Source organism: Mustela putorius, unplaced genomic scaffold (assembly GCF_011764305.1).
Source record: "Mustela putorius furo isolate JIRA1106 unplaced genomic scaffold, ASM1176430v1.1 tig00000382_pilon_pilon_pilon, whole genome shotgun sequence".
Classification (NCBI taxonomy): Eukaryota; Metazoa; Chordata; class Mammalia; order Carnivora; family Mustelidae; genus Mustela; species Mustela putorius.
Window position 1 is genome coordinate 1,064,055 of NW_025421367.1, and position 12,588 is coordinate 1,076,642.

The 12,588-nt window shown below is 34.2% G+C and overlaps 1 protein-coding gene across 2 annotated transcripts in view; it reads right to left on the reverse strand.

Annotated features, from left to right (window-relative positions):
- CCSER1 (coiled-coil serine rich protein 1) overlaps positions 1–12,588 on the reverse strand; it is a 907,623-nt gene that overhangs the window by 759,178 nt on the left and 135,857 nt on the right. For both annotated transcript variants that reach the window (XM_045079361.1, XM_004756068.3), the window contains exon 2: positions 1,073–2,437. In XM_045079361.1, coding sequence (XP_044935296.1) covers positions 1,073–2,396 — 1,324 coding nt within the window. In that variant the 5' untranslated portion in view covers positions 2,397–2,437. The remainder of the gene's footprint in view (positions 1–1,072; positions 2,438–12,588) is intronic.

The window sequence follows — 12,588 nt, forward strand, 5'->3', positions numbered from 1 at the left end:
ATTCAATGTTGGGAGAAGTAGTTGGCAGTAGTAGTAGTAGTAAAAGTAATAGGAATAGTAGGAGTAGCAACAGCAGCAGCAGAGGCAGTAGGAATCACAGCAGAGGAAAAAAAATGATAAAAATAATGTCAAATACAGACCAGTAGGTGGCATACATTCAACAGTTCTCTTTTTTTAAGATTTTATTTATTTGACAGACAGAGGTCACAAGTAGGCAGAGAGGCAGGCAGAAGAGAGAGGAGGAAGCAGGCTCCCTGCTGAGCAGAGAGTCCAATGTGGGGCTTGATCCCAGGACTCTGGGATCATGACCTGAGCTGAAGGCAGAGGCCACTGAGCCACCCAGGTGCCCCTCAACAGTTTTCTTAAATGAAATTTAAATAACAAAGTTTTCTGTTAAATGACATACTGTAATAATTCAGCCACCCATTTCCACACACCCCACGTTTTTTAACCAAACAGAAAGTACCCAATGCTACACAGGTATTTAATGACAGAGACAGATTAGAACTAGTATCTAGGATCCAAGGACAATATTTTTAAATCTTATAAGCCTATTATATTTAAAGATTTATATTTATTTGTGCTGAAACATAGATAATTCAAGTTTTGTTTAAAAAGGAACTAGAATTTAAATTATGGAAATTTCTTTTATAGTGACTTTGGCTGGAATATATCCATTTCATTGACTAAGAAATAAAATTAATTTCATTGACTAAGAAACACCAATACTCTACCATTTCCTCTAACAAAGGAAATCCTTATTTTAGATAAAGCCACATTCCAAATAAAATTAATTTCTTTCCTCTTTCTTCTGAGGGCCAGGATCTAAACAACACAACTAAGAAAAATGAGTAATATTGCTAAATTACATTTTAGCATAATACAAGTGAAGTAAGTTTAAAATCAAGTAGAGAAAATATTTAAGACGAATTATAAATAAGAAAAAAGACTAGAGAGTGGAAAATAAGGAAAAGGTGGTTTCTATTCATGAGCTGGAATAAGAAAATTAAATAAATTAGAATGAAAATTCTATTTCATATTTAAAATACAAAAAAAAAAAACCTGACCATACCTTTGGCAGGGTTTGACTCATATCCATAGGCTGTTTTGTTAAAAATATGATGATCACCAGAAGAAGGTATTATCCTTGAATCTGAAACAGGATGAATCCCTTTAACACGGTCAGCTATTGCTTTATGTTGCTCATAAAATCCAAGTTTCCTTGGGGAGCTTGTCGCCAACATTGTTTCACCATTTTGTACTACCATATGTTCTTCTCTTTGTATATCTCCTGATAGGTGAGTCTCTGAGTTGTTCCCATTCATAACAGGTAGTTCGGTGATTTGCAATAACACTTCCTTCTGATTAGCAGCAGAGGTTTCTAATAAGGAATTAGATTCAGTGCTACACCGGCCTTCTAATCTGTATTTTCCAGGAGACATAATTGCACAGGGAACAGTTCCCATAAGGTCTATTGTTGTCTTTGTAACATCAGCAGGATTGGAAGAGATCTGAGAGGTAGAATCATTGTGGCCAAAGTTGTCACAGTGGGATGCCATGCTTCCACTTTTAGGAAATGCATCCGCTTCAGACACAGAATCTTCAGTCAAGGCTAAAAACTCTGAAGGTGTCTGAGCTGTTGTAAGATCAGCAGAAAGCAATGGAGACTGTAAAGAACTTCCTGCCCGTTCTGTTACATCCACAGAACAAGATGGAGAAGCTCTTACTAATACAGGTTCTCTCTCTTGGTATTGTGTAATTTCCAATGAGAATCCAGACTGTTGTATCAATGAAATGGATTGACTCTGTGGAACTGCTTTAGAAAACTTATAATGAGATGAAAAGGATTTAGTAAGTAGCTTCTTTGTTGACTGCCTAACAGAACGGTGAGTTTGTTCCTCTGTGAATCCAGAATCATCCCCCTCACTTTTGCCAGAACTTAGGCAATTTATAAAAACATTCTTATTAGTTGAGTGCTCCTTTTCCCTTTCAAAATCTTCTGTTAAAGATCTTGTTATCTTCTTATTCCGTGAACTGCTAAAACCAACAGAATGTCTTCCCCTGGTTTTAATATGTTCTTCCAAACTCAGTTTTGGCATACTGCTATGACCAGATTGAGCACCATTTGAAATACTAAGGTTCTGGTTGGTAGAGTCTTGCTTAGGTTCACTCCCCTTCTTATGGTGGAAACTAATGGAAGGAGTACGGAATATGCTCCTGCGTTTACCTGTGCTACCTGAGCTTGAGTTAGTGCTAGAAGGAGAGGAACTGTGGACACCAACCGTATTACTGGAGGAGGGTGAGGAAGGAAGAGAATCATGTCTTCTGCTAATACTTTTTCTGAATATTGGCAACCGGGAGACCAGGGTAGATCGTCTTGATCCTGAGTCCCCCATTGGGACTCCAAGGCTTGCACTGTGAGAGCCAACTTAGCAGCCTAGAAAAAGGTTAAAACAAAAAGAACAAGTCAGTCGCATTCAATTATAAATTATAAAAATAAAGACATTTCAAAACAAAACACTGTTTTTCAGGACATGGAATAGAATTCAGTTCATACTAAAATAACAAATAATAAAATTTTGATACTTAAGGATTTTTTTGAAATTTTAAGTAGCAAGATTATCCAATAATTTGCACCGCAATTTTATAATGGCTCAAATATTTCAAGATTACCAAGAATGCTTAGTCTGTTGAAAAGATTATTGGGTTGAGAGACACAAGATGACTATTCAAGATCCAGCTTTACTACTCCCACTAGTTCCATTTGGTAAGTTGTTTGATCCTAACTTTCTATGTCTACTGTTTTAGATGTAGTAGGCATGAGACTGCCATAATCACTTCTTTCTGGGTAAAAAGACCCACCTCTACCTCTATTGGCCAGTAGTAGATAACATCCATCACAGGACTCAACAGGTTACTGATCTGAACTTAACAATCACAGACCAGACCAAGGGATGATCAGACACTAGAATCTTCAGTCAAAGAAAAACAAAACTGGAAGTATTCTTCTCCTTGCAGTTTGATTTTGGGGCAGTTAGAGATATTCAGGCCTCTGGCAGAGGAAACTAAACCACAAAGGATACAGTGCAGGGTTATAAACAAGGTTAGGTTATGAGGAAACTGTGCCTTTGAGTTGAAGACAAGACTTGAATGACAACTAATTAAACTGGTAATGTTGAGACAAGTAAGAATACATACTGACAAAAGCAGAAGCATTGAAAATTTATGAACCATATTAATGTCGGGTGCTGATGATGAAGAAAAAGAAAGAAGAGAAGGTGAAGGTGGCAGCTCTACAGTTCATTAACTGTGATGTACCAAGTACTTTTCTGACACAGATTATCTCTTGTAATGCTTCTAACTGTAGAAGCAGATAGTATTACGTCATCATTTTACAGCAGAAAGGTAACTTTCTATCATTCAGCTAATAAGTGGTAAAGCAGGAATAAGAAAATAATCTTTATGTAACCACAGGATCCGCTCAGAATCAGCATAGTAATTCTGCCTTCAAAAGATGAAAGAGCCAAACCTTGTGTTGCTGAAGGTCCCCCTATGCTTCCATTCCAGAGATGCCTACTTTTATCTTATATGGTCAGTCCTGCCATTCTGATGACTGCCATTTTTCACTGACTTTCATAAAGTGCTGTGATTGGTTCCTGTTTTGCTTTGTTTTGTTTTGTTTCTATATCTCACATAATTCCTTAACTGTATATACCCCCTGCATGAACTTGTATCAGACTGTTTCATTTTTTTGTTTTTTGCAACCAAAACTACCTAACTGAACAATAACAAATACTACATAAAATGACCAGCCCTCCATTTTATCATTCTTATGGAAAGATTATGAGATTGAACAAGTAAAATACCTTCACAGTCTTGAAGAAGTATGTAACAAAAATTTAAAAAGTATTCTCTTTCAGATTCACACTGAAAAATATTTAGTATTTTGTCCCTAATAATATAAAATCTAACAGATTTGCATTAGATGATTTTTATTAAATGTTTTCTACTTGCATCACTAAATTTGAATTTAAATCAAACTATGTGTAAAACACTCCCAAAATATCTACATATTCTTAAAAGCCTTTGGGAGAATAAAGCTTAAAATATAAACAAAGACGCTTAGGCTCTTAGAAAATCTCAAAAATTAAAAATATCTAATTTGCCTCCAAGGTTAAATCTAAGTTAACCAATTTCTAATTTCCAAAGCAGATACCAAAAAAATTTTAAATAAATAAATGCTGACACAAGAGCAAGAAATGTTAAAAAAAAAAAAAAAGGCCAAGAAATATTTCAATATACACAAATACTGAAAATATCCAGTAATAATGGTAAATATCTTGACATTAATGCATTTATAACCATAGATTCACCACCAGCTAAAAATCGTAATGGTTAGTAATGCTCCAATTACGACAAAATACTTCACTAGGCATTGAATGGAAACAAATCATGCACATTAGTGAAAAATCACAATTAAGAATGATGTTAACTAAAGCATCAGTAAGAGTGAAATCATGAAAAAAAGTATTATTATTTTTTAAGACTTTATTTATTTGAGAGAGACTGAACACTAAGGCATCTTTGCTTTGCTTTGAGACCTGAGTGTCTAAAATAATACATAATTAGTACCCGTAGAGTAAAAGGATTTCAGAAGATAAAGTTTTAACTTCAATACATCGGTATTTCAAACCTAAATAAACCTATTTTCTGCCTCACTACCATAAATAAATGCTGCAATTTTGAGGTTAATTATATTAAATAACAACTTTTAGAGATTCATATGTTAACTGAAAGCCTTTCCAACTATAAAATCATTCAGTAATCTAAAATTTGCTTACATCTGAAAATGCTCTAGAAACACAATGCTGAACAAGTTGAATAAAACAATATATCATCATATTAACTATTAACGAAAGACTGCAACATGTTAATTTTATTTTTATTATAATTTTATTATGACAATCACCTTTTAATTTCTTAATAAACCTTGTGTATATTTTCATGTATTTTTATAAATCTCCAAGTCAGATAGAATAAACATATTTTCTCAGTTCCCCTCTAATATTTCTTGGTTCAGAAGTCATATCACTTCAATTATAATAGATCCTTAAAAAAATATAGGTTGAACTAGACCTGCCCCTCTTCCAGGGGCCTTTACTACTATGAACGTTATTTTCTCAAAGAAAGCAAATTTGTTATGTAAGAAGAGTGTCTTCTAACTATACCTTTAAAGCAATATGAATGAACAAAAAATTAGACTATTGTAGACAATCCCACTACACAGACGCATAACTTGACCCTACTGAAAGTGATATGAAATTCAGTTTGATCTCAATGGAATAAATGGTAGCCTTAGCTCTTTAACACCGAATTTAACGACAACAACAACAACAACAACAAAAAAAAAAAAAAAAAAAAAAAACCAGAAGTACTTTATTCAGTGATTTCTGTAACTTTTGCAAACACTGTCATTACCCCTGAGAGTGCAACATCATACAATAGATCTATTCTGAATAAAAGGAGAGGTGAATCTTATTTGGCATGGTTCAGAAAAATACAAATTCCAGCTAAAGGGGCTATACGTATTGTTAATGTTACCTACTTAAAATGGAGTAAATGCAAAATAAATACTGAAATACACATGCACACACATACACACACACGTTCTTTTATGATTTCAAAGGCATTATATGAAAGCATACAAAGAACCAATCACTGTGGAAACTGAATACCACATACACAGAGAGCTATGTCTATCTGTGCAAGTAAGAGAACAAAACAAAACCCCCTTCATCTTTTTCTTTCCCAATATTTCTTCAAATATTTTCCTAGAATTTGAATACCCCTCGTATCCTGTCACCATAAGCCAAAGATGAAGTCACCTGACAGCCCACATCTGAGACAGTCCTAAGTATCATTTGTCTTTCTCTCCAAACTCGCGATGTTTAGTTTGTAAAACTAAACAAACAGAAAACACTCACACACACATGCAATAAGCAATAAGCAAAAACAAAAACAAAAATAAAAAAGAGTTTCAAATCCAAGCTCTACCACTTACCAGTAGCATGAGCTAGAATATAGTTAATAATTTTAAGTATGAGAAGGTACAACATCAGAAATAAACTTAGCACTCTTCTGATACTGAATATATTTCTAGTTTCTTCCTTTTCTGATGCAATGCATTCAAGCAAGTGGGGCATAAAGTGATTATAAAAATGAGCTACTTATCAAAATCTGCCCCAATTACTCCATTTTAAAAGTCACCTAATAATATTGGGGGGCGCATACATAAATCAAGATCAGTATTCCAATCCCTTATGATGAACCTCCCCAAAGTATACATTTTAATTGCAACTTAAAAACAATGATCAATATCTAAAAGATTTGTGCAGAATGTTGCATGAAGAAAATCTGATCTCAGCTAGATCCTAGCCCGATAGAGCCTAAATGATCATGCTGAAAAGAAGATCTATAACACGGGATGAAGTAGAAGGAAACTCACAGAAACCAAATATTCTCTTGGTAACAATTTTTCAACATTAAGAACCTGATGGCAGAAAATAAATTATATGTAAACATATCAAAGGGCATTGATAGACTTTTACCAAAATTAAATAAAATAAAAGCTTGAAGAAGTTTCCAAAACAATCTTATCTGATGATTATGTCATTTAGCCACAGATTTAAATGAAGCTCACAACCTGTTAGGTGGTTAAGGTTAGTGGAAAGCCTTCCCATCTAGACTCTTCCTATTACAAAGCCATGCAATTTACACCTCAACATTCTTTAACTTTATGGTGTAAATCATTCTTATGTGAATTTTTTTTTTAAGATTTTATTTATTTATTTGACAGAGAGAGAGAAAGATCACAAGTAGGCAGAGAGGCAGGCAGAGAGAGGAGGAAGCAGGCTCACCGTTGAGCAGAGCGCCTGATGTGGGGCTTGATCCCAGGACCTTGAGATCATGACCTGAGCTGAAGGCAGAGGCTTAACCCACTGAGCCACCCAGGTGCCCCTCTTATGTAAATTTCTAAAATGTTTTACTGTTTTTCCCTTAAATGAAGGGGCAACTAATAGGAGCATTTTTTTTTAAAGATTTTATTTATTTATTGGACAGAGAGATACCACAAGTAGATGGAGAGGCAGGCAGAGAGAGAGAGAGAGAAAGGGAAGCAGGCTCCCTCCTCAGCAGAGAGCCCCATGTGGGGCTCGATCCCAGGACCCTGAGATCATGACCTGAGCTGAAGGCAGAGGCCGAACCCACTGAGCCACCCAGGCGCCCCTAATGGGAGCATTTTTAACAGATAAATCACTACCACAACATGAACAGGGCCACTTCAGCCACAGGGTTAATGAGGGCAACCAGAGATAAATTCAAAAACTGACGGATCAGGACCACGTGGGTGATCACAGGAAAGAAAATAAGATTGCCAGCTGATGTCAGAAAGAGTCAGAAACCATATAATTGATCAGGTATGCTCAATGTGCAAATTATTAAATTTGCAAAATAATGTAGCCGCACTGAGTACATGAAGGTCTTTTCAACAAATGAACAAGAAAATAATCCAAACAAAGAAATGCTTATATTGGAAATACCTGCCTTTAGGGAAGGTAACTATTAAAAATTATTTGACTCTGAAGATGATATGTAAACAGAGATAGACTGCCCCTAATGAGATCTGTATGAATCAATCTCCTTGGAAAAAAGAGAATGAGTGATGCCAAATTAGCATGATAATGGGAACTGTTACAATAGGAAAGGAGAATACATTTCAAAGAGATTATTACAGCAGGATTTAGGGAAGCACAGGAGTTCCCTGTCTAAATTGATGGCAGATAAGGGGTCCTGATGCATATTTAGTAAGACATGTAATCTTGAGACCAAGCCCTATATGATCTTAGTTATTTAGTTACCAGAAGAGACAACGGAAAGTAAAAAGACATAAAAAGGATGATTTGGGCCAGAGATTTGATAGAATTTATGTGAACAAAGTCAAAAGTTGTATCTACATGTGACCAGGCTTAGGTAAATGACACTACATTTACATTTAAAGAACACTGTAATTTCCTTGCTGGGATTTACACCCAATGAATGTATAACTGTTAAGCATGCAGACTCTGACACAAGAAAGTCTAGACTTCAATTTGGTGTTACACGTGAGTTGTGTGACTTGAGAGTGGCTGAAACAGGTTATGTATGGTATCCCTGAACCTGAGTTTCTTCGTGAAGATAAACAGTCGCACCTATCTTAAGGAATTTTCATCAGGATCTAGTAAACACACACACAAAAAGCGTTTGCTATAGGGTCTAATATATGATAAAGGATTTAATAACTGTAATTTATTTACCAAGAACAATTAACCATGTTTGTACTGTTTCACAACAAACGTTTTTTAATTCAACTTAGAACATTCCAAAACACTGTCACCTGGAAGTTCTAATTCTGTCTACTCATAGACTAATACTGTCATTTCCTGAATCAATCCTCAACAGGACAGAGTGATTTCTAGAAGCTACAATACCTACATGTCAACCGGGCTTAGAATTGGTACTGATATATGTGAATAAATACCGATGTGGCCACGGTTGCATTTTTTATTTTGTCTCTTACAAATAATTCCATTCAACTGTCTTGCTTTTGACCCAGAATATTATTGATCATGCTGATCTCCTTCCTGACGACTTCAGTTCAATTTTTCATTAAGTATATATTGAGTTCAATTACTCAGTCTTAGTTTTTTATATTTAACAGAATAATTTAGACTTTAAGGAGCAAATAGCTAACAACTGAATGTATGAATATTCAAAGACTGTGTCTTAGGCTCAAAACATAATTCCCAAAAGATGAATCTGATAAATTTTTTGAGCAATGCCAATGTCAGGGTAACAAATACACAACTTTAAAGAGGATAGCACACATCTAAAAGTATGTATGTGGGGCACCTGGGTGGCTCAGTGGGTTAAAGCCCCTGCCTTGGGCTCAGGTCATGATCCCAGGGTCCTGGGATCTAGCCCCGCATCGGGCTCTCTGCGCAGTGAGGAGCCTGCTTCCCTTCTTCTCTCTCTGCCTGCCTCTCTGCCTACTTGTGATCTCTCTCTGTCAAATAAATAAATAAAATCTTTAAAAAAATAAATAAAAGTATGTATGTTTTTTAATAAAGAAAAACTATCATTTTGTATAATCATATCTCATATTGGAGAAATTTATGTTGGTTTCAAAATATTATTTTGGAAAAAAAATCTTCACAGCATCCTAGGTAAGGTTTCTTAGAAGCAGGGCCTGAGCAAGGGATTCTTGTTCAAGCAATTTATTAGAGAATTAGTCTCAGGAAAAGGTTAAGAAAGGAACTATGACAGGACAGAGAGAAAAGCTAATCAGATATGTGGTCACCAATGCAGACTAACTTCAGACTGATCCCACGGGACCTGGAGCACTAACTGATGTCTTGAGATATGGCTGATCTTTTGTATTCTCATGCCAGTTAACCATTTGCAGACTTCTCTAAGGAATGAGAAAAAAAAAATTTGAGGCACATATGGCATCCAATGGATTGATTATCTGGAACATATGAATTATTCTTATAGATTAATTTTTTAAAAATCAAATAAATGAGTAAAGAATATGAACAAGCAATTCCCAGAAAAAATGTACATCACCAACGAATTTATGAAAAGATATTCAAACCTATTAGTACTTGGGGAACATAGAAAGAACTCCTATAAGCCTATTAGAAATACCCCCTCCCCAAAAAAAGTAGCAAGGAATACAGATGGAAATTGAGGAAACACAAATCTTTAATCAATGTTATGAACAAATATTCCAACTCCACTATTAATCGGGAAAAATGGCAAGATACAATTTCTTACCACTAACAGTTTAAAACTAAATGATATCAAGTTTGGGTGAGTGAAGTGGTACTTACAGATACTTAAAAAGGAGCCCAAATTATTAAGGTCATTTGAGAAAATTATGTATCAAAATACCAAGTTAAGGGATTTCACTTCTCGGCATTTACTCTAGAAAAATGTTCACACATCTGCACAAAGAAAGATGTAAAGGAATTTTCAGAGTTGGTTTATATAAGTTAAATTAAAAGTAACATAAATGTCCAATAATAGAATTTTTAAATGAAATATTATTTACCTATTCTAAAAAAGTGTAAGAGCTAAACATATAAGGTAAAAGATATAAACTGAAATAGAAAACAACTTCCAATGCATTTAATTAATAAAATCAAGGGCACCTGGGTGGCTCAGTTCGTTAAGTGTCTGCCTTCAGCTCAGGTCCTGATCCCAGGGTCCTGGAATCTAGGAATCTAGTTCCACGTCAGACTCCCTGCTCAGTGGGCGTCAGGTTCCCTGCTCAGTGGGGAAATTGTTTCTCCCTTTCTCTTTGTCCCTCCCCACTGCTCGTGCTCTCTCTCAAGTAAGTAAGCACAACCTTTAAAAAAATAAAAGAGCTAAAAGATATGTCCTATAAATCACAAATATATTATGAAATTTTAAAAATAATAAATATTCTACAGATTTACAAATATATGCATAGGAAAAAATTCTGCAGTGATGTACTTCAGAGTGTAAACAGGGGTTATCTTTGAATAGGTCCTTTGTATTGAGGGCTGTCCTCAATGAGGACATTAGTGTTATATCTAATATGATGAATTTTTAACAATAAGAATGAATTAATGAATTAATTTTATAAATAATCCTTTAAAAATTCAAATTAAGTTAGTGTAACTGTATAACTATCAAGATTATATAACGTCAAAGGATCCAGGCATGTAAATATGCTAAAAGTTACTTGGAAGGTACCTCAAAATTAGTAATAGCAGTTACTTCTGGAAGAAGGAGAATGAACACCTGGGAAAATGGTTTTGCTAAATAACTTGAAAATAAATAATAATTGACCCAGTAGGACAAAATATAAATACCAATAATCTCTTCAAACATTTTATACATTTTATTTTCTTTACTAAAAACTAAAGGAGCAACTTTTTAATAAATAACCTGCAGTTGTGCTTTCATATCAGCAGAGGGTGCAGGAGATCTCCCTTTTTAACAATGAGGTTGATTTTCCTACAACTTTCAAAACCAATTTAAGATATACTGCAGTTAATTCTCAAGTCCTTTATGTAAATGAAAAATGAAAATCTCCAAATATATTTGCAAATTCTAACTTTTTTTTAATAAATGGTATCTTATAAAAGTAAATTCCCTTTTGAATTGAAGGAAGACTAATTCTTGGAAGTTAGAATGTAAAAATATGAGTTTTTTTCAGTTATCCACTTATAACTATGTATAGTTATATTTATATGTATATATAAGTATAGAACTTGTATTTTATTTTTAATATTTTTTATTTATTTGTCAGAAAGAGAGAGAGAGAGAGAGAACAAGCAAAGGGAGCTTTAGCCAGAGGGAGAAGCAGGCTCCTCACTGAGCAAGAAGCTGGTTATAAGACTTGACCCCAGAACCCTGGGATCATAACCTGAGCTGAAGGCAGATGCTTAACTGACTGAGTCTCCCAGGCATCCCTAGAATTTGTATTTTAAAGATAATTCAGATTCAAATACATCAATTCAAATTTATTATTTATTTTCTAACATTTTCCATTCTTTTCTAAAGAGTATAACATATGTATTGCTTTGTAAAAAACTTCAGTATGAAATGTTTACAAAGATAGTAGCCTATTTTGTTTCTATGATATGTTGTAAATATCTATCCTTTAATTTTTAAAATTTTATTTACAATATTACATTAAACAGCTCATGGTCACAAACACAAATATAAATAAGAAAAGGAAAATACTGTCATAGGTCACTATAAGATGACTCAAAACTAGAGGGAAAGAATTTTTTAAATACAAATTAGAATACCTATTAGGAGATTACATTTAAAGATGGCTACACTCAACACTTATATCTTGTATAAGATGTAACACTTGTAACTGTGTCTGTGTATATATGATCAGTAATACAGATACCTGACCATACAAATCAGCATAGGCAGTAATACGAATTCAACATCTTCAATGTCTGTTCCAATTTAAATATAAACATAGATCAGTATAACCGAAGTCAGCACTGGTCTGATTAGACGGAAAAAAAGAAATGAGCATACCCACAAATCATTACTGCCTTTCCTTTCTTACAAATACTGTTGTAGTTGTATCCTTCATAATGCGAATGGCAGCATGTTACAGAATATACTCATTTCCATTCAGTTATGTGTTGGCATGGTGTACATATTCTGTCAGAATCATTTTAAAAACAGAATCTTGGATTTGTTGTGACTTTTTAAAAAGTGTTTTCTTTGAATTCAACACGCAATGATCACATTTGTCAATGACACTGTTTCACAATATATCTGTGGATATAATTTCTCCTGGACTCTGTTTCTCCATTCATAAAATCAGAGAACTGAATAGATGAATTCTGTGAGTCCCTCTAATTTATTAAAACGCATGCATACCATCTGTGAAATTTAGGATACACACTCACATGTGCACACATACACATACATACAGAGCTAATAATAAAATGATATTTTGAATATCACTTTTTCCATTTCAAAGTCAGCAATAAG